The 23,257-nt window shown below is 37.8% G+C and overlaps 1 protein-coding gene across 1 annotated transcript in view; it reads right to left on the reverse strand.

Moving 5' to 3' along the window:
- gnav1 (guanine nucleotide binding protein (G protein) alpha v1) overlaps window positions 1-23,132 on the reverse strand; it is a 35,750-nt gene extending 12,618 nt beyond the window's left edge. Inside the window, exons 1-5 of the mRNA XM_048182744.1 lie at window positions 22,461-23,132; window positions 21,367-21,458; window positions 12,181-12,273; window positions 11,092-11,252; window positions 2,401-2,529 (exon numbers count right to left, since the gene is read on the reverse strand). Coding sequence (XP_048038701.1) covers window positions 2,401-2,529; window positions 11,092-11,252; window positions 12,181-12,273; window positions 21,367-21,458; window positions 22,461-22,590 — 605 coding nt within the window. The 5' untranslated portion in view covers window positions 22,591-23,132. The remainder of the gene's footprint in view (window positions 1-2,400; window positions 2,530-11,091; window positions 11,253-12,180; window positions 12,274-21,366; window positions 21,459-22,460) is intronic.
- Between the last annotated feature and the right edge of the window lie 125 nt (window positions 23,133-23,257).

The raw sequence follows: 23,257 nt of genomic DNA on the forward strand, positions 1-23,257 counted from the left end.
AACGCGACAATTTGAGTTAAGAAGGGTTTAGATAAGTTATGTACAGTGTGAAACGTCAGTTTATGAATACCCAGGATTAATCCCAGATAAATTATAAACTGGGTGAAACGTGAAGCAAGATAACCCAGGATTCCATTTAGCCGGGGTTTAGAATGCCCCAGGGTTAACCATTTCAAGTGTGAAAAGGCCTTTAGTTAACTATAGTAACCCCGAATGATACTAATATAACACTGCTTCAAAGACAATTAGCATATACCTTCAGGAGGTCTGTCGATATTTGAGTTCAGACTCAAGACAAGTCATCATAGCGAGCAACAAGTCTTGCATCCAAATCAAAGTCAAACGTGTGCTCAACGCTGATAATGCCAGTTAGGATATTGATGAATGGAGCGATGCTTAATCAGAACGGCATGCAGGGGTGACGTTTCATAAGATAGTGAGATGGAGGACGCCACCCACATTGACACGGTCAATATCCCAAAGCTGGAGAAGGGTCTGTTCAACAGAAACCCCCTCAGTTTTTTTTCCAAGTGAACCTGCTAGTTGTAGCTACTTTTAGACCAGTGGTTCCCAAACTGGGATACACTGAGGTGACAGAGGGGGTACCCGAACAAAATGCTGTTTCGCCGTTCATTTAATTCTACCCCACATTAAAATAATATTAAATCCAAGCATGCATTTCTAACAGACAAAATGCTGTAAATACATGACATCCAATCAAATGACCTCATCTTTTGCGGTCTAAACTGACTGCATCCACACAAGCAGTGTGCATATGATAGGCTGCATGCAGAGTATATATACACAAATTGCATTATACTGCCATTCTTGACAATGTACATTTGTAAAAGTGTAACAATAGCAACGAAATAATAGTTCCAACTAAAGCCACAGCGGAACTGTTGTGCATCTCCAAGGAACGCAGCGGCATTTCGTTAGTAAATGAATCTGCAGCTTTGAATGATTCAATGATTCATTCATAAATACAGCCACTTGCTTCCTTAGTGAATGAATGAATGACTCGATTACTCGCTCATTAAGACAATGTCTTATCACCACCTACTGGTCGTTTTAGTTTAACATTTAAAAGTATCACTTCATTTTTTACCATCATTACTTATATTATGAAAAGTATTTACAAAGGTAAAAAAATGCACTGGAAAAATCTATTTAAAGGGGACCTATTATACCCATTTTCACAAGATGAAATATAAGTTTATAAGTCCCACAGATCATTTATCATAGCTTGTCAAATTTGCCCCTCTTGTGTGTCCCTTTGAAATGCAAACGAGCTGCTGCTCCTGGCCCGCTTTCCAAAAGAGGGCGGAGCTTTAACAGCTCATGCTTCGGTTGCTCAACATCAACAAAGCTGGAGAATCTCACGCAGCCAAAACGAGGATTGTCACAGTAACGGTTACATTGTAAGTCGGACACTGATGGAGAGACTCAGGAAGAAGTTACAACTTTTAGAATGCAACTGGATGTTTCTGAACAGTTAGTGGATAAATTTATGTAGTTGCTGTGGAGTTGAACTAGCATCAACTAACATGCACCGTCATGTTAATCTTTTGTGCAAAACCCGTATGGACGCCCACTATACATACCATACACACCAGGCTAGCGTTTATAATTGCTATCAAATGCTGAGAATGGTCTAATATTTTTTTACAAAATATCGCTCGGACAGAAATGCTCCTTTTTAGCAATCGAGCTTCCCAGGGTCAACTTGCAGGTTATCTAAGTTAACAAGACTCTAAATAGTGTTCTGTGCAGCCAATGACAGAACAGTTAGCATGCTTTGCTCAAACGTTTGCCATGGGGTTAGAACTGGTACATCGTTTTTGCTTGTGAAAACAAAATGACGGCACCGTGGGTGGAAACGTGCAGATTAAGGGGCGGTAATATTATAATAAGATCCCCTTCCTATTTCACAAGTGGCTTGTTTTTTCACATTCTTGCAGAGAAAGGCTTGCCAAAACAAAGTTACTGGGTTGTCCTTTTTCACATTTTCTGTGTTGGTAGATGCACCGGAGATCCAATTATAGCACTTAAACATGAAAAAAGTCAGATTTTCACGATGTGTCCCCTTTAAGGCAGAGAATATCGTCCCTTAAATGGAAAAGGTGTGACTGCAGCAGTCTAAGTGGAAGAGAGGGGGTACGCAGAAGGACGTTTAATGCTTCAGGAGGTATGCGACTGTAAAAAGTTTGGAAACCACTGTTTTAGATTAACTTCAACTGAAAACGAAAGAACAAAGGCTATTTGATCTGTCTGATGATTAACAGAACTGAGAGCAGTACCAAGAGTCGTTTACAAAGTCTACAACTACTCGTAAAAATAACTGTGTCGTATTTTGTACCAAAAGTTGTGGTAAAAAAGGCAAATAAAGAGACTGATTACCTGAAGACCAGGTGTTTGACTTTGAACTGAGTCTCGATCACTCCTGTGGTTCTCAGTCGGACTCTGAGAACGTCCGTTTCTGTCGGCATGTAGTCGGTAGCGATGATCCTGCCCATGTTCTCAAAAAAACTGGAGACAGAGAGACATATAGATAGAAAAGGTTTTACAAATTGACACTTTACAACAAAAATTACAGTCACAATTTTGACTTCCTGAAACTCATTTTCCACCAAAATGGAACTAGTTCTTGGCCAGAGGTTCCGTGAAACAGTCTCATAAGCCGATAATTATTTTCATGTTATGACCGCTAAACTGATAAATGGTCAATATTATATTTTTTTTCCCATATTGTCAAAATCTGTGTTATTTTAGTATTATGTATATACTATTACAGTTTTCATACATATTTTGAATTAGCTTTTATTTTTATAGTTTCTGTTTTCATTTTAATTTTAGTTTAGGTTTTAGTCGTTTTGTTTTTTTAGTTTTTGTGTCTTTAATTTACCTTTATTTCAGTTTTATTTTTAGTCATTTTAGTTCTTACACTTATTTTAGTTAGTTGCCAAGGCAACCGTTCTAATTTTAAGTTTTCTAATAATAATAATAAAAAATAATAATAATAAAAAGAGAATCATTAAATAAAAACGTTTTATCAATAATGTTTTAAATCATACAAGTGAATTTAGCATCACAAAAATATATATAACGTACAGCATGAAAAATGAATATTAATTTTCAGATTTGTTAAAGATTACATTTAACAGTTATTAAATTATTTCTGTTTTTAAAGATGAACTTTGAGTGTACCGATATGGTAGAGATATATTGTGCATCCCTGCAATCTAGTTTGTTTTGTGTTAGCGTAACCAGACTGAGAAAGCTTTACATGGCGGATATTATCCCGCTCCAACCAGTTCCTGGTTTGATACCAGCCGGTTTTACGGACCAACTCCAGGAACCTGTCGGTAAAAAAAAAAAAAGAAGAAGAAAAAAAAGAGGTTTGGGAGTGACGCGTCTCTTCACCTCACCTCCTATAATCGGGTCTCTGTGGGAAAAGCCCTGTCCTTAAGGGCCGTCTTAAATTGTCTAGGTAAGCAGCTTTACCTCTGACTGCGGTTAGCGGCTGCAGTGGCGATAAGGCCGGCCCGGGGGAAAACACGGCGCATGCTAATTACCACCATGAATATAAATACAGCATGATACGGTATAAGCAAACCTGTGGGGGATTTCTGTACGCGGCTGTGCTAAAGAGAGGGATTATCTGGGAGTGTGTGCTACGTAGCAATATACACACCTCACAGGAGGTGAAGCACCCTGGAGAGAGAATTAGACAAACACACACATAAACACAGTTCTGAAGCAATAACCTCTGACAACTGCCATAGTTTCTGATTAAGAGTGTGTGAGGCATCTTTTCCTGCACTGATAAGACCCTTTTATCATTCTGTTCATGCCAACAGAAGAAAGACCAGGTTGCGCTATATGCTAGTACGTCAGAGCTTGATTTCACACTGTTGCATGCTAAAAAGTATGTGTTGTTTTCGCACTGTTGCTGCAAGGGATGCTATGCCATCATTAGCATAAACTGTTGTCATCCAAGTGCAATGAGTCTTGCTGCATCCGAAATCAAACTATATTCAAACTATATAGTATGGGGAAAAAAAAACAGTACGCCAAAAGAGCATGTCCGAATACGTAGTATTCGAAAAACAGTAGGCGAAAAGTCCCCGAATGTCCACTGGACAATTTGCTATCCCGTGAGGCCACAAGAGGGGATTTATGAATGGAAGTGAAGTGACACAACTGATGCTGGTAGGTCACGTGACAGTAACAACATGGCGGATGTAGTATGTCCGAATTTCATTCATACCATCTATATTTATCATATATAAAAGAATACTTTTTTAAACAGTCGCAAAGTAAATTCAAATTCAAATGCAGTACGCGATTTCGAATGTCATTTTAGTATTTAGCATTTCAGCTTCAACGCAGTTAGCTATTTTTTGCTAGCAGTATACTAACACAAATCGCTAAGCACTTGAGCTCTCGAAAACATAGTCCACTAGATATAGCACGCAAGTGCTGAACGCGTCTTTCCGCACTCATGGCCAAAGCTGTGCGTGAGACGAGCGAAACGCGGAAAATGAATTATACCAGGGCCTTTATAGCTACCTACTGACTATGTTCATGTTTTCGACTAAATACAGGTGCATCTCAATAAATTAGAATATCATGAAAAAGTTATTTTTTTTCCCCCTGTAATTTAATTCAAAAAGTAAAACTTAAATAGATTCTAGATGTATTAGACAAAGTAAAATATTTCATTTTGATGATTACAGCTTGCTGCTCAACAAAATAAAATAAAAAAATCAGTGTCTCAAATTATTAGAATATTTAATTTCAAGTTCTATTAAATGACCATTCTCAGGGTATAAATACTGGGTTTAGATCAGTAATCCCAACAACAGTCATGGGGAAGTCTGCTGACAGTTGTCCAGAAGATGATCATCAAGACCCTCTACAATGAGGGTCACAGAGGGTCACTGCTAAAAGAGCTGGCTGTTCGCAGAGTGCTGTGCCAAAGCATATTCATGGAAAGTTGACTGGAAGGAAAAAGTGTGGTAGGAAAAGGTGTACAAGTGAAAGGAATGACCGCAGGCTTGAGAAGATTGTCAGGCGAAGCCGATTTAAGAACTTAGGAGAGCTTCAAAAGGAGTGTACTGAAGCTGGAGTCAGTGCATCAAGAGCCACCACATCAAGAGCCACCACACACAGACGTCTTCAGGAAATGGGCTACAACTGTCACATTTCACGTACCAAGACACTTCTGAACCAAAGACAACGTCAGAAGCATCTTACCTGGGCTAAGGAGAAAAAGAACTGGACTGTTGCTCACTGGTCCAAAGTCCTCTTTTCAGATAAAAGTAAATTTTGCAAGGTCCCAGAGTCTGGAGGAAGAGTGATAAAGCACAGAAACCATGTTGTTTGAAGTCCAGTGTGAAGTTTCCACAGTCAGTGATGATTTGGGCTGCCATGTCATCTGCTGGTGTTGGTCCACTGTGTTTTCTGAAGTCCAGTCAACGCAGCCATCTACCAGGAAATTTTAGAGCACTTCATGCTTCCTTCTGCTGACAAGCTATATGGAGATGCTGATTTCATTTTCCAGCAGGATTTGGCACCTGCCCACACTGCCAAAGGTACCAAAAGCTGGTTCACTGACCATGGTGTTACGGAGCTTGATTGGCCAGCAAACTCGCCTGCCCTGAAACCCATAGAGAATCTATGGGGTATTATCAAGAGAAAGACCCAATTTACCAGACCCAATTTATTTAATACACGAGTTCCACAATTTGAGTTGAATTACTGAAATAAATGAACTTTTCCACAACATTCTAATTTATTGAGATGCACCTCTACAGCTTAAGTTCAATACTTTTTGTTAGTGGCTTATTGGGTGGCTACTTTTTCAAAAGAGTACTAGCTTAAATGACAAGTAGCTTATAGCTAGCAAGCTAAGGTTTGAAGAGAATCTTGCTGAGAAAGTTAAAGTTAGCTAAACTGTCACTTTTTATATCTAGCTCTTGACTATGTTCTTGTTTTCAACTAAATTTAACTTAAGTTACCTACTTTTTTGTATCTTTTAAAATAGTTAACTATTTTTACAAAAGAGTACTAGCTTGACCAATGTTTAACTTTCTCAGCAAGATACTCTTGTTGCTCCATCATAACAGTAGCAGTGTCGCAGAAACTACTTTAGCTTGTAGCTTAACAAGCTAAAGTTTCACTCATTTATGACATGGTTTTGCTAGATAGATGAACAACACATGGTGTAACCGCAGATACTTGAAGGAAACTCTTTTGCACACGAGTACTGAAATGTACGCACTGGATTCTCACTTTCGCAGCTCTAAAGCAAGAGGTGTTAGCACCAAGATAACATTTGTCATTCGATTTTCATCTAATATTTTTATTTTATTTCAGCTTTATTAACAACAAAAAAACCATTGAGCACATTTCTTTCTGCCACAGTAAACTTACAATGCACATTATATGCATTAAAAACAAAATTGTGTACTTGCGCAGTGTGTGTTTCTGGTTTTAGCGACAGCAAAACAGACACACAACACAACACTCCATCCTCAGTGCCAATGCGATTCCTTGGCATTCCAGCTGAGTCTGATCTTGTAAACCCCCTGGGCGGCACAACACGCTCCAAGGCAGAGATGAACACACAACTCTGGACACCTCAGGCCTGAACATAGACTGTAAGCACATAAGTGCGAGGTGTGTTTCTTTAGGCACGTCTGGGTGCGTATGACAGACATGTCCTTACGTGCATCAGGATGCAACTTCCACTCGCTGCTGGCCTTCAATTCCCAGCGGGACGCAAAGGCCCTGTCGCTGTGAATCTGTCTATCTCTCTGACGCTCCTTAGGGAAAGGCAGGAGCTAACTTTGCCAGCTATAGACTCCAGAAATAGTGTTTTCTATGAAGACCCAGCACAATAAAAACAAGCTAAAACCAGCTTTTGATGTTTTTTTTTTTAGCTGGTCCAAGATGACCTTTAAGATCATTAGCTGGTCTAATCTGAAGGGAATCAATTTGTAGGTAGCCAATCTCACTGTATTCTTTTGTTGTATGGAAAAGAGCAGCGTGAAGATCACTTGAAATGTCTTTTGTGGAAAAAAAAAAAAAAAAAAAAAACATCTTTAGGGTAATTTATGGGTAATCTATTCCTTTTCCAGACTGGTCCAGCCTGGTTTCTCCTACGCAATGTGACATTTTGAAGTTTTTTTTAAACATCTGAAAACCTCTTCTGACATTTTGTAAGATATACTTTAACCTTTGGAATGATTTGACCCTCGCAAACTTTACCAGCTATAAACTCCAGAAATAGTGTTTTCTTTATAGCCCCTGCACAATTAAAACCAGCTTCCAATGGTTTTTAGCTGGTCCAAGCTGATCATTAAGGTCATTAACGTGTCTAATCTAAAGGCAATTGATTTGTAGGTAGCCGAATCTCACTGTATTCTTTTGTTGTATGGAAAAGTGCAGCATGAACATCATTCGAAATGTCTTTTTATGTCCTACAGAAGAAAAAAAGGGTCATTTTTAGATGATATATTCCTTTCCAAAACTGGTCCAGCCTGGTTTCTCCTAGGCAGTGAGACATTTTTAAGCATTTTTAACAAAACCTCTTCTGGTGTTTTATATACTTTAACTTTCGGATTGATTTGACACCACTTTGACCTCTCACCAAAAATCCTTTCCATCTTCTCTCTGAAGTAACTCGTCTCCTCACTCTATTTCTGATCTATTTTTTCACACAATTGAATTTCGTGAAACGACGCTGGCTGGGGTTTTAGGGCCGAGGTTTTTGTGAAGAATTTAGAATAGCGAGTGAAAGCAAATGAGAACGGATGAAAGGCACAAATGAAAAGAGTTTTCGCAAGACGGATGCAAGATATGAACAGGTGAGGAGCTTCGACTTGGCCTCGAAGACGATGGAAATGCCCTCTGATAAATCTGACCTTTAACAAGAGAATATGTGTGTCTCTGTGTGTGTGTGAGGATGGGTGATGGAGCCCTGCAGGTGCGACATGACAGCTTGGGAGGAAAGATTTTTAAACCTGGAGAGCGAGAGCTACAGTACGACACAGAGGAACAGTTTTTTAGTGAATATCTGTGCAGAAAACTGAGCTACGTTTCATTTAATTCATTTAAGTCACTGGCATTTTTATGCTTATTCTAAAATTAAGTTAAATTTGAATACTTTTTAGAGTAATTTGTCATTGCGTTGTGTGTGTGTGTGTCCGTTTTAAACTCTGCAAACCGCAACTCAAATACGTAAGTGCCGTAACTGTCATGGTGATAGTAATGTAGTTGCTCCTGGTGACAAGCGTGTTATTGACTGAAGCGTCTGAAGGTGCCCCAGAGGCCAACAGGGGGCATTAGTACCGGTCAGTCAATTTTTCTCTCACACACACACACACACACACACACACACTCTAACGCTACTACAACTACTACTAATAGAACTACTACTAATAAAATGAATAATATAATGAAATCAATAACATAACTTAATATAATTATTACTTTAAATTCACTTTTTGGGATCACTTTTCCTAAACTACAGATAAGTACACACTTATGTGCACATGTGTGGGAATTCAGTAGAATTCAGTAGAGGCTTGTGTGGGTTTCGATGTCAAACACATTCGGTATGGATAACTTCAACCACATACCACAACCACAACCACCTTTTCCTCATTCTTTCCAATGTTCTCTAGGTGTCCTGCGTGCTAATCAAAGAGACAAGCTATCATGTCAAACCTCCATTGTGTGACGTCCCAGAAAGCATTGCAGGATATATATATATATCAACTGGCAAAAGCTGTTGGCTTTGAGGTTTGACTGTTTTCTAATTGCCGTTCATGAGCTACACACACACACACACACCTCGCTGCGGCGTTTGAGGTTCATTCGCTGTGGCATACAACACACGTCTGCGACATGGGTGACCCTCTCTGTTTCATTTAAATAATCAGCCTCCTGGTGTTTTAGTTTGCTGTCACACACACATACGTAATTACACAATTCACTGTATGAATATCTCACTAATCAGCCATTATTCACAGTGGGAGTGTCGGATCGAGGCGCAGATCAGCGGCCATTATGGCTCAAGAGTGGCAGTCGCACATCAGTTCCATTACACCCACATGAAGCCTACGGAAACTGTATCAGGGAGCACTGGGAAACCTGTGCAAAAGTGCTAGGAAATCAATAAATCACTGAATAATGATTGAACTTTCAGGATTAAGTCTTCAGGAGATAAAAGCTTGTCAATAACTGAACATGAATGACGTAATCTGTGCTCACGATCTTTAACGCATTCAGAAAAATAATATAAGACAATTTCAAGGAATCGTTTTACTTAAAAGGTCTGTAAATTTCCTCACCGCACATGGAATGTTTACCGAAAAAGAGACAGATTTAGGGGTCAGCACCCGTGTCAAATGACCAATTAGATTAGAATAAAACATTCATGACTTTTTACAGATTATGATTGGCCTATTTGAGCATGGTTAAATGTATTCAAATGAGATGCTAAGCGTTTAGGGGGCCCATTCCGGTCTCATGGTCTGTAACCTCTTTGCTCAAGGCCTGATCAAAAGCTTAATGCGTTATTGTGTTAGCTTAACTAGCTAGTCAAGAGAGCTTTCTTAACCACCAAAACACTGAAGGCTAACAGGAGAAAAAAAAGAAAAAAAAAAAAGAGGAAGCTAACTGGAAAAAAAAATGGAGACTAACTAAAATAAAACTGACTGAAAACAGAAGGCTAACTGAAAGATCACAATAGAGTACCTCAGAGATTACGTGTTTTTGTAGGCCTACCCGGAAGTTAGTGGCGCACGCGTTCCCTCGATCGAAAGCCAATGCATTTTTTCCATAGACTTTTTGAAAATCGCTAAAAATAAGCTCTGTGTTTAACAAAGGGTTATGACACTTACACGTTTTTTCTATCAAGATAATCTTTACAAGTTAACACAACATTTATAGATTTTGAAGCATAAATAAAGTCGTCACATATAAAAGGCTAACAGTAGGCTATAAACGGACTACAGCACACCATGGTCGCGGCTCTACGTCACCACCACCAAGCTTCCTCAAACTGTATTTAGAAAACAACTTTATTTAAAAACATGTTTGCCGATTATGATCTGCGCTGTGTATGAATACTTATCCACTTTTTCATGAGAAATGCTGTCCAAATGTCCTGTTTGTCATGATGACGTCTAAAGTCCCCACCAAAGGAAGTAGTCCCTTTTAGCAACTTGTTAGCAACCGCCGTTTTTAAGACACAATAAATGTTTAAAAAGTCACAAGCGGGTTATAACTGGTGTGTTTTATGTCATAGATCAAAACGTGAAAAAATTTAGAGGCTTTGTTAACCACAAACCTTATTTCAGGTGATTTAGCAAAGACCCATTCAAAAAACCCAAAGACTTTAGGGCGATGGAACCGGAAGTCCTAAAATGCTAACTCGCTTCTGGGTTTTGCCTACAAAAACACGTCATCTCTGAGGTACTCTATGGAGGCTAACTGAAAAAACAACAACAGAGGTTAAGGCCATGTGTCCACCAAAGCATGTTTAGCCAGCTAAAATGCCAGGCGCTCTTTTGAAAACACCTAGTTGTGGGCGCCTGACAGCGCTTCGACGGCGCAGTGTTTTTTTCACTTGAGGATTCAGTTCAGTTGGTATTTGTCCCGCCCCTCCTCAACTGTGATTGGACGGCTGAGTTAAACATTTTCAACATTTTGAAAACATATATAAAATGAATTTTCTTTGACCATGTTTAGTATCGAATCTTGCGCAACATCACAAAGTTACAGACCTTATGCGGCCATCTTTAGAATTATGTCTTTGAACTTCTGTTTTTTTACGGGAGCGCAGTGCTGAAAAGGGGCGGGGCTACATAAGGTCTATAAATCACAGCCAAACATCAGGCACTTGAACGACAAGCCTCTAAGAATATATTCTAGGATATCTAGTCTAATATTAGATTATCCTAATATCAACTCATGGTCAAAAAACAAGCTGAGCAATTGCACACCAATAACTGCATTAGCGCTAATGTCTAATTAGCGATGGTGACTAGTTAACCTAATTAAAGAAGTGTTACTCACTATAGTGCCGAGTCATTGAGTTCATACTCGTATCCACGCACTGCTGCCGACCGCACCCCCTGATCCGCCCACAAACAGCAGAGGGCGTGGCCTATGAACGGGAACAGCATCTGGTCTTCGTCAAAACAACGGCCACACGAGAGAACGGAGTGAGCATGGACCTGGAGAAATATCATAAACATGGATAAATACATCATTTGTATGTCCGGGGAAGAATTTTTCAAGAACTTTTCTCAATTTTAGGAACTTAAAATGTTATTTAGCACAAACCGTCAAAGCTTAGCATGTTGTTAGCTGAAAACTAGCCATCTAGTGGCTCAATTAGTCAGATTTTGAATGACTAGTCAACCCTTTATGATCTATACCTAGTTAGGGGTTGGCTAAGTAAGGAAATTTAAAGTTAAGGATGTTTTATATGCATAAAACATAACATTTAAACAACTAGAACAAAGGTCCGCTTGCGTGACCCAACGCATACGCACATCTCTAGCACTGTTACTAAAGAACAATTGGCCTGATTTGTCTAATTACAATACAGTGCTTATCACATGACCTGATGAAGCCCACCCTACACCACAGTCATATTTAATAATCAAAGCAGACGACCCTCATTGGGTGCATCTGGAACAAGATAATGACTGTTTGAGACACACGTCTGGAACACACCGGAGCCGAGGGAGGATTCTAATAACACACCACTGAATGACTGACAGGTTGGTTTGGACTGTATGTTTGCACTCACATCCCTAGTTCTGAAAAGATGCCGCCACCTAGTGGACCCTGTAAGTACTGCAAACAATAAAACAGAAACAATGTTTCTTTACCGTGGACACAAAGTCTGAATACCAGTTAAACTGGGGCACTGACATCTTTGCTAACTTTGGGTCACTAGATGCATGTTTAGACCTGTATATAGATGTCGGTACATAATTAAGACATAATTTATTATTATTATTATTGATAATAAATTATTAATTATATAATTACAAAAAAAATCTCATATTTAAATTACATTATATTTAAATGAATTTTAAAAAATACACACATACATATTGATCAACAGTAGAATGGAAAGAGACGAGCGCAGACCTTGTTCTTGCTGTTGGCGAGGTTGATTCGAAGGACGCCCATTCCATGGAGGACAAACTTCATAGAGGTCAGGAGGTTATCCAACACTGCGGGCTGGAACAGTAGATATATGAAAAGAGATGAATTATATAAGAACAAAACAAGATATTTATATTCTTAGCATATCCATTCTTACTAGTTTTGAGTTCCTTCTCTAGTGATCGGCAGGTGTCGGCTCAATGACTTTGTCCCTTCAAATGCAAATAACGTCCAAAAATGAAAGCATTACCCGAGAACTCTTTTTAATTGATCTGTGACAGAAACAAGTCGCTTTGTGTGTGCATCTAACCAAACACATCCACTTCCTGTCACTGGAACATTTCCTGAATTAATTTCTGCTTGATTAGTTTCTGTCTTTGTCTTCACGTCCACCTGAGTGACAGGAAGTGGCTTCACCAGGGCGCCATTATAGCTGACAGACCCTGCTGCGTGACGATCTAACGCTCAGCTGCAACTCAATGCGATTATGCAGGTATAAATTATGAAATGTCGATCATTTCTTTTTGGTGAGAACAATTCACAGAGATGGGAATGATGTACAGTTTTAGGATTGCCATAATTTATTTCTCTTACTCACAAAATTACACATTAACTATTTTACATACATAATGCAACATTTATATAAATATTAAATGTATTACTGCATGTACAAATGTGTAAATACAAATGCAGCTTAAATATTAAAACAAATATTATATAATGATACATTTTGAACACATTACACACATATACATTATATTATATTATTATATACACATGTATGCATATATATACACATACACATATATACATACACACATTATATATATATATATATATATATATATATATATATATATATATATATATATATATATATATATATATATATATATATTTATTTATACACATATACATACACACACACCATATACATATTACATACGTTCTTTATTAATTGTACACAGTAAGACCAGAAGTGTCTTTTAAGAAGGGAAATATGGTAAATGACACTATAAAACACTAAAATCAATACACGTGTGCGGCACTCAAGCCTTCCTCTTTTCACACTTTCAGCCACCCGTCCACTCTTGTTGTGCTCAAATGCTTTCCCTTTTACCGCCCCCAACTCTCTGGCCAAAGCAAACGCATTCCTGCCTTTTATTGAACAGCTTTTGTTTGCTGGACCGTAGATCAGAGGCACAGAGCATTCCAGGGAAGAGCGAATGCCGAAAAGCCTTTCTGTGTTCATGAAGGGGGCGCGGGCCCAACGTTCTGTGGTTTGGATATATGATGCACTTTTATTGATTTCCTGTTGTTGCAAACACACAAAAAGTGCACTAGAGCAATACAGGAGGTAAAGTTCAAGAGTGAATCACACACTTGAGAACTATGAAACTATTCTTGTGGAAAAGGATAAGTGCAAAGCATCTAACCAGAGGTGTAGATATATATATATCAGATGTTAAATATTATATTTATATATATATATATATATATATATATATATATATATATATATATATATATATATATATATATATATATTATACAACAGTTCTGTCTGGTTCTCGAATCTGATTGGCTGATAGCCATGCGATATTTCAGTGATAACAGCACTCCTACTGCCTTTTCACCGTTTGTATCACTCCGCTTGAAGTGACCGTCATGGCGGCCGATCAAATCAACCGTAATTTTTACAAATACTACTTCTTGTACCACGAACTGTAGTTTTAATAGTTTTTTAGGCGAGAATGTAGTTGTTTAGACCTGAAATATGTGACTCATATTTAATAACAGCGCCTATTTTACAATTTGTTTTGACGTTTTCGGAGATGCGAGCTCGAGTGCGTCAGCGGCCGTTCAGTGCTTCTGTAACCGCCGAGAACAGCTTCATCTCGGCCAGTGCATCGGGGATTTGCCGCTGGCTCTTATAGTGGTTAAACATGAGACATAATTCAATTTGAGTACATAGAACGGGCAATCTTTGGTCTTATTAATGTATTATTTGTTCCAGAGCAAGTCGAATTGTGCTATATTAAATTTGATAATAATAAATGTTACGTTACATCCTTATATAGCACATTGGCTACAACTAGACGGGACATATCAGACTCTTCTCCGCTCTTCAAATACGTAAAACATTAAACTTTATAAACATATGGTTTTTTTGAGTAAAGAAAACGCTTTACAATTTTTTTTCAAACATCAGATCTTTATTTACCTTTGCATTGCACAGAGGAGATGTCCAAACTGCGTGCGCACTTTATTCAGGAGGTGAGGCAGATTAGTGAGGCTTGATTGACAGTTTGAGGATCCAATGGAGTTAGGAGGTTTTGTCACAAGCTCTTTAAAATCCTTTTCATTCGTTAAATATTTGTAAAACCCACATGCAAGCGTAAATGGTGACCTAATTTTTTACTAGTGCTTTGTTTGACTGAACTGTACAGTTGTGCTTATTTGTTGTTCTAAATATTATTGTTAATAAATATGATTTTATATAAATATGTCCATTAAGTAATATGGATTGAGTGAACATTACATTAATACGCCATTAGATGGCGGCAACACTTTACAGGAGAGTCAGTGAAGCACAAGAGACTTTTAAATTGAAAGGAACTTTTGCAAAAGGAAGTTGTTTTAGCGCTGTGGTGTAATGGATGTTACGGAAAAGGACAAATACAAAGATCGCTTTCCTCAGCGGACATTCAAACGGACTTGTATAAAGGATATAATATTATAGACATCGACTTGAAGAATGAATGTAATGCAATATACCAGACACAGGTAATAGCCTTCTCTCTCTCGCTCTCGCTCTCTCTAATACTGTACAAAATTCAATGTGTTTCAATGAAGCGACTCAACGTTCCTTCGTTACTAGTTTAAAGTGACGTTTTAGAGTTAGTAACGGAGGCTTGGTTCAACTGACAACTTGAGTTTTGAAACGTTCCTTCGTTACTAGTTCTGAAGTGACGTTTTAGAATTAGTAACGGAGGCTTGGTCCAACTGTCAAATTGAGATTTGAATCCGTGGCGGAAGGAAGTAGTGCTGCACAAAAGAGGGTTTTAAAGACACTCCGTTGTTGTTCTTATTTATTTACACACTCGTGCCGTCGAACTGTTGTATAAACGCAATATCACACTCGAGGCCGCAGGCCGAGTGCCGTAGGTAATCACAGCGTGCTGATATACAGCCATATCGCACGGCTACTCGTGTGATATTGCTCATATATATATATATATATATATATATATATATATATATATATATATATATATATATATATATATATATGCGGTTCAGGTATTCCCTATGTTATGGGGACAAAATTTTGAGGTCCCCATGAGGGGAAGAAGCTAATATATCATCTTATATGATGTTATTTGAAAATGTGAAAACTTTTCTGTGATGGTAGGTTTAGGGGTAGGGTTAGGGTTAACGGATAGAATATACAGTTTTTACAGTATAAAAATCATTATATATGTGGTTTAACAATTTTAGAATGCTTTTTTTTAAGCTTAAAAGTCTCTTGTCACAATATACTTTTACTATGGAAAAAAAGCGGTTTATATAATCTTGAAAAGATCTTTTTTGTGTGTGTGTTCCTTGAAGCTTGGTGACTGATTGGGTGAGCAAATGATTATAGAATGTTAATTTTTTGTTAAACTATTCTCGGAATTCTAGAATCCACTATTTATTTTAAAGAATCTACAGAACTTTTGAGTTCTAGAACTTTTTAAGCAACATAGAACAACAAATTCTAGATAATTCTAGTACAATCCTGAAGTTAGAACTTCCTAAAATTCCAGGAATGTCATGAGCAGCTTAACAGAATCTTGAGAAAAAAAAAAACAACACATTCTACAATAACTACATTTGTGTCAAGCCCAAATTCAAAACCACCGACAACAGCACTCCAAAGTCTCCCATTACTCATTGATGTCACGTTTGGAACATGAGAACTTGCCACTTCATCAAAGAAACAGAGTCAGAGGGAGGTAAAGGAAATGAAAGCATGAAACCCAGCTGCGAGTTCTGTGAAGTCTTGCCATAAAAAGGGTCACCAGATAAAACACGTAATGTAACACTAATAGCTCTATTGTGTGTATATGTGTGAACGTCTGATATACATGTAATCTTTATTAATGTTTGACAATATACACTACTGTTCAAAAGTTTGGGGTCAGTAAGTAATTCATACTTTTATTTAGCAAGGATGCATCAAAAGTGACAGTAAAGACATTATTTCAAAAGTTATTTTGAACTTTACAATCAAAGAATCCTGAAAAAAAAAGTATCAGTTTCCACACTTTTTATATGTAAGAAATGTTTCTTGAGCAGCAAATCAGCATTAGAATGATTTCTGAAGGATCATGTGACACTGAACACTGGAGTAATGATGCTGAAAATTCAGCTTTACATCACAGGAATAAATTACATTTTAAAATATATTTACATAGAAAACAGTTACTGTAAATGGTAATAATATTTAACTGTTTTTACTATATTTTTGAACGAATAAATGCAAATTTAGTGAGCAGAAGAGCCTTCTTTTAAAAACATTTTTAAAAAATCCTACTGATCCATAATAGGATATTCAACACAAAAAGAGGTTAAGACGTAATTTTGGTTGATTGAAAAGTAGATGTTTTATTTTTTTTTAACTAGGCAGTAATGCTCCATTTTCAAACCAATCATTATTTGCTATTATTATTGTAACATTTATTATTTTAAAATTAATTTACTCCATTTACTATTTGGCTTTTGGTTAATATCAAAATAAGATAAGGAACAAGTAAATACTTTCATCATGTTGACTTTAAGGAGGAGTAGCTGCTTTGGAGAAGGAGATCAATTAGAAATTGAGAGACAGGTGTAGGGTGAGAAATAAAAAAAATGAAGAAACAGGAAAGACAACTTGACTTTCTATGGGTTGGGGAGACTGCAGTGTGGTTCAAGACCACAGTGACAGTTCAATATATAGGAGTTGAAGAAAGAACAGATTAAGAAAAAGACATTCAGGTCAGAACAAGTCCCAGTTTTTACCTGTAACACGTCACATTTTCCCTTTCATTTATGAATCACACACACCACAGGTCACCACACCCTTCGCTAACCTCTCTCTGACAGTCAACAGTCCGCCCTTGTGCGACACTATGTCCAAGTCAACCAAGGCCAGTCTGATTACAGACTGTGTCTGCAAGCTTGTGTACAATGTGAAACTAGCCATAATTATGGGTCTGTACAAACGTATGCATGTGTGAGCAAAAGCGTGACCCTTTATGAAACCGTCCAACAAAAACTGGTGAAGCAGGAAATGGACTTTTGAACATTATACAGAACCCCGTGACTGGCCACATACATTTTAAGAGAAAAACACAGGCATGGGAGAGGTCAGCATAAAAAAAAAAAAAATACAGATGGCTTTTAAAAATGAAGACTTTCATTTGGTCTACATCAAACAACAACGGTTATGTTATTCAATCCAGCTCTTCAGTTAACCAAAAGACTGGCAGATTGGCTTTTAAAAATGAAGACTTTTATTCGGTCTACATTAAACTTTGCTGGGCCAAATACAGAGCCTTGAGGTATCCCGAACTTAAGACGTGACTCAAAAAGTCAGCTCGTCTGTGTTTAATGCAAAATTAGGCTATTGTATGACATCCTTTAGCTTAGGGCAATGTTTATTTTATCTCTAGAACAATAGGAGAAGTCAGCCTAATGCTATTATGGGTCCTTACCGTTTTATTCTTCCCTTTCTGCAAACAGATGTAAACTGCTGTTGGGTTCAATCATTAATTAATTAATTAGAGTGCTGCAAAATACAAACATCGTTCCTGCAGTCAGATTTATACCACAGTGACTGACTGCAAACTATGCAGTGACATGGCTAACCTAACATTAATCAAATCTAGAGATTGCCGTTGGGTCACATACTTTACACTTGATGTCATTTAGTGTCCAATGACAGAACTAATCAATGTTACAGGAAATAACTGGCAGTTTTACCAAATTTATATGGGATAAAGTTAGTAAAACCCTTCTATTTCACATACAAACAAAGTAAAATGTTTGATAAATTATCTGCTACATTACCACCTCACAATAAGTAGACAGTTATCAATCTCTGAACTTCAATTTTTCAACAAAAAACCCTAAAGGAGTGATTTCAGTTTAGAATGCACATGAAACTCAATCCACATCATGTCAACAGCTAAAGTGTCATTATATGAAACGAGTTCCTTCTACATTTTGGAAAGCTTTTCAAGTACATTTCTAAAGACCGTCTTTAAGTGTTAATAACTAGTGGAAGTTAAAATTCACATACAGACACAAAATAATTATCCAATGTTTTTATAAAGGCCCAAGTTGCATGACACAATATTGCGTCATTCTGCCCACATTCCAACACTTTTTGTTTTGTTTAAAGATAATGGAAGTCCTGCTGGTGAAAGATAGCACAGACGATGATTCAATAATAAAAAGGGCGTGTGTGTTGGGGTGAGTGTTTATTCAAAGGGTTTGCTCATGGTTTTCCATTGTTTGATGGTCAATGTTGTCATATCAGCTAACAAAGGCCAATAAAACCGCATCACAAAACAACAATCTGCCACTAACAAAACATACTTTTTTCTTGCAGGCAACTACTATTGTATTCACTAGAGTTTGTTAGTATGCTAATACATTCTGAAATTCATCCCCCTGCCACTAAAAAAAACAACAAAACAAAACAAAACAAGAGGTGTTGCTTGATGACTAGTCAAATAGTTAACCATCCTGACCAATCCCTGTGCATTTGGCTGGAAATAATGGGTGGTTATTGGGGTTTTAAAGTATTCCCTGAGGTGCTTCAAAACACCATTTGCACATTCTCAGCACATCAATCTAATTCAAGCTCACAGAAAAGTGTCACTGACACAAACAGACCCTGAGGGAAGGTTTAATGAAGAGAGCATGGTACACAAAGTCTCTGTTTAGCTCACATGGGGATCTGCACCTGGCACTACAGACAGTTCGTTGATCAGCTGATTTATAAAACAACTGGAGAAAGATCTGACTAGAAACATGTGCGCTAATGCTCCGTTAGCTTGATAAGCATCTGCGCACAAATATTGGACGGACAAATTCCCGAATTCCAAAGGATCAAAGCTGCTTTTATTAACTGTGAAGGAATGAAATACTGAGGGAATTTATTAGTAAGGTAGCATTTTCTCAAAGACGAGCTAAAAGAAAAAATGTTAAAGGGTTAGTTCACCCAAAAATGAAAATAATGTCATTAATTACTCACCCTCATGTCGTTCTCCACCCGTAAGACCTTTGTTCATCTTCGGAACACAAATTAAGATCTTTTTGATTAAAAGCAATGACACTTCCTCTCTCAAGGTCCATAAAGGTACTAAAAACAGTTCATGTGAGTTTAGTGGTTCTACCTTAATATTATAAAGTGACGAGAATATTTTTTGTGCACCAAAAAAAAAAAAAAAAAAGGGTTTTTTTAACAATATCTAGTGATGGCCGATTTCAAAACACTGCTTCATGAAGCTTCAGAGCTTTACGAATCAAATCAGTGGTTCGGAGCGCCAAAGTCACGTGATTTCAGCAATTTGGCGGTTTGATACAGGATCCGAATCACTGATTCGACTCAAAAGATTCATAACGCTCTGAAGCAGTGTTTTGAAATCACCATCACTAGATATTGTTAAAAAGTCCTAATTTTGTTTTTGTTTTTTTGCACACAAATTTTATTTTGTCGCTTTATAATATTAAGAAGAAGAACTACTGAACAAACATGAACTGATTTGCTTATGTTTTTAGTACCTTTATGGATCTTGAGAGAGGAAGTACCATTGCTGGCTATGCAGGCCTCACTGAGCCATTGGATTTAATCAAAATATCTTAATTTGTGTTCCGACAAGCTACGCAATATCACGTTCATTATCGAAGGCGAATCATCTGCGATAATGAACACGATATTGCGTAGCTTGTCAGTGAACTACGGCTCTGTCTATTAAATGGCGCTCCATTTGAAAGCAGGTGATGGCGATTTAGCGGTAATCAGGGAACCGGCTTTACTGACGAAATGCGCGTGACAATCGCATGCGAGATATCGCCCAGCCCTACTCTAAAGTCAACAAACTCATAGTACACCTCTTTAACCTGTCACTCACAAGATAAAGGATGTCATGCAATAGCCTAATTTTGTAGTAAATGCAGACGAGATATGTTTAAGTAACATTTTGAGTTCAGAGTACCTCAAGGCTCTATATTCGGCCCAGCAAAGTTTGACATAAATGAAATAAAGGCTTTATTTTTGAATAAAGCCATAAAATATCCTTTTGTAACCTAGCACTAATGTTTTTTTTGACATAATTTCCATTACATTTCAGGCAAAGAATAACAATATAGTCATACAGTTATATAAAATTACTGCCACCCCTAGCCTAGGGTCTTTTGGAAAACTGAAGAACTAGATTGAATAACACAACTATTGTTGTTCCAAAGATGATGTTTTGCCCCAAAGTGACAGTCAAAAACTGCGGTTTTAGCAATTCCAGGGCTGATGAGAATGTTGAGACCACAGCTGTCTGTGATTTACGACGAATGAGCCAATCAGTGTCCACTCTTTTCCCATGGCAATAAGGCATACGTAGACCACAGGTCAGTCTAAAGGAGCCAGTGTGTAGCTTCACATTGTTGCCATGGTAACACTTGTGAGTGACAGGTCAAAAAAGGTGAGCGAAGAGATGGTTGACTTTAAAGGACCATCTGTCAAACAGATGAAACGGAAAGAAATATGTGGATAAAGAAAATGTGCACGGAAGTTGACAATTTAAGGATTTTAACTTCACAAATGTTTATTGTGTCATGTTTCCATGCATTTCATTCCCCCTTCCTTTTTCTCTTCCTAACAGAACAAAAACAAAACGTGCTGAGGCAAGATCCAGTCTTCCGTTCAACTGAGGTCTTGTTTCACAGTTGAACCAACGACCCCTTAAACTTTTAATATTCCCCAAACACACACACAGAGGCTTGATTTCCCAGATGGCGGAGGAAATACAAAGCAAACTGACAAATTATAGTAAGTACAGAACAACTATTGAACACAATAACCCTCCTACACCGGTGGTCATCCAGTGCGTGGAAACAACAAAACACAAAACTTCTTACCTTAAAACTTAAAAGTTCTTGTTTGGTGAATCCATGACTGTGGATAATCTTCATCTGTTTGACCAGCGTACTTTTCCCACTTTCTGCAGCACCTACATCCAAAAAAAGTACCATAAAATGACTAATTAGTTATCACCTGTAACCAAAGAAACATGAACAGTCCGTGATTAAGCGTCTTGTTCAAAGTTACAACCATGACAGTTCATGAATCAACCCTTTTGAAGTTAGGTTTAGTTTGAGCCTACAGCCTTTTTAGATGAGCCCAGATTTGAGGTTTAAACATCTATTCAGTTACAGTACCTGACCAGATATAGGGTTTGAACCTACAATCTGTCGATTTAAACTCAGATCTGGGGTTTGAACATATAACCTTACAGATTTCAACCCAGAACTCTGGTTCAAAACCCAGAAACGTTCAATTTAAAGCACAGAGTACCTCAAGGCTCTGTATTCGGCCCAGCAAAGTTTGACGTAGATAAAATAGTCTTTATTTTTGCAAGCTGAGCTGTAATGTCTATTTATAGGCATAAAATATCATTTTGTAACCTAGTACTAATGTTTTCTTACATAACTTCCATTGAATTTTAGTCAAAGAATATCAATATAGTCAGTGATACAAAATTACTGACATTCATACTGCCAACCCCTAGCCTAGGGTCTTTTGGATAACTGAAGAACTAGATTGAATAACACAACTATTGTTGTTCCCAAAGATGATGTTTTGCCCCAACCCGCAAATGTTCAATTTAAAGCACAGATCCGAGCTTCAATCAGTAGTATCTGAGGTTTGAACCTCCCACCTTTCAGATATCAGACCATATGTCTGGTTTGAACCAACAAATGTTCAACTGATCTAACATTTCAACCAACAATCTTTTAGTTCCAACCATTTTTTTTTTTTTTTTGTTAGCTTGAACCCATCAATTTGCAATTACCAACCAAGACCTGGAGTTCAAACCCACAGTTTAGTAAACTAGAATACCCAAAATTACATGTCTAACGTTCAAGCAGGCTTGTGTAAACATCAAAATCCATGTTATTTTAACTAAAAACAAAGGGCAGATGAACAAACATCAGAATGAGAGCTGTCGTACCCAGCATGAGGATCTTCACCACGTTCATCTCTCTCTTGGCGTACTCGTACAGATCTCGGTCTATCTGCGAGCTGTGGATCTTCGCCTTCTTTCCCTCCTCTGTCACCTCTGAGCCCAGACACAGACCCATATCCAGAGCTCATGTCTTTCCCACAGAGCTAAAGATCCAGCTGAAATCCCATGACCACGGATGGAACCGAAGAGGAACGTTTAAAGTCGCGTAAAAACATACCGGCGAGATCCCGCGCGCTCTTATCCAAAGTCCCGGTTAACGCGTAAAATGACACCAAAGTTGCCGTCAATTGCGCGTGTTTTTGGAGGAATCTAACTCTAAATCTGTTGTACAAAGAGAAGCTGGAACAGACACGATCGGACAGGAAGAAAGAGGAAAAAAAAGTTTCAAATTCGCCTGTTCCCGGTTAGTTTCGTCAGACTGAGCGCTCGTGCGGGATCATTGTGAGAGCTCAACACTGTCAGACGCCGCGCAAACACTCCTAATCCACAACACCACACTACCTGTTCATTACGGGTAAGATAAATGGGCTATGTCGCCTACAGAGCGTCTCTTTTTGATTTTTGGGGGGTGTCCGTGTTCTTTAGGAAGGAAGTGACGTGATGTTTGTGGAACTTTGTCACCTGAGATGGGTTTTGTCCAAGGCAGGCGCTGTGCGAAAGAGCTGCAGTCCCTGAAATTCCATATCAAATTAAATGAAAGTAATCAATTAATTCATCATTAATAAAACTCTATCAAATAAAATGAAGTAAAAAAAGGAAATTATTTGAAAACATTAAAAGTA

The sequence above is a fragment of the Megalobrama amblycephala genome, linkage group LG2 (genome assembly GCF_018812025.1).
Source record: "Megalobrama amblycephala isolate DHTTF-2021 linkage group LG2, ASM1881202v1, whole genome shotgun sequence".
NCBI lineage: Eukaryota > Metazoa > Chordata > Actinopteri > Cypriniformes > Xenocyprididae > Megalobrama > Megalobrama amblycephala.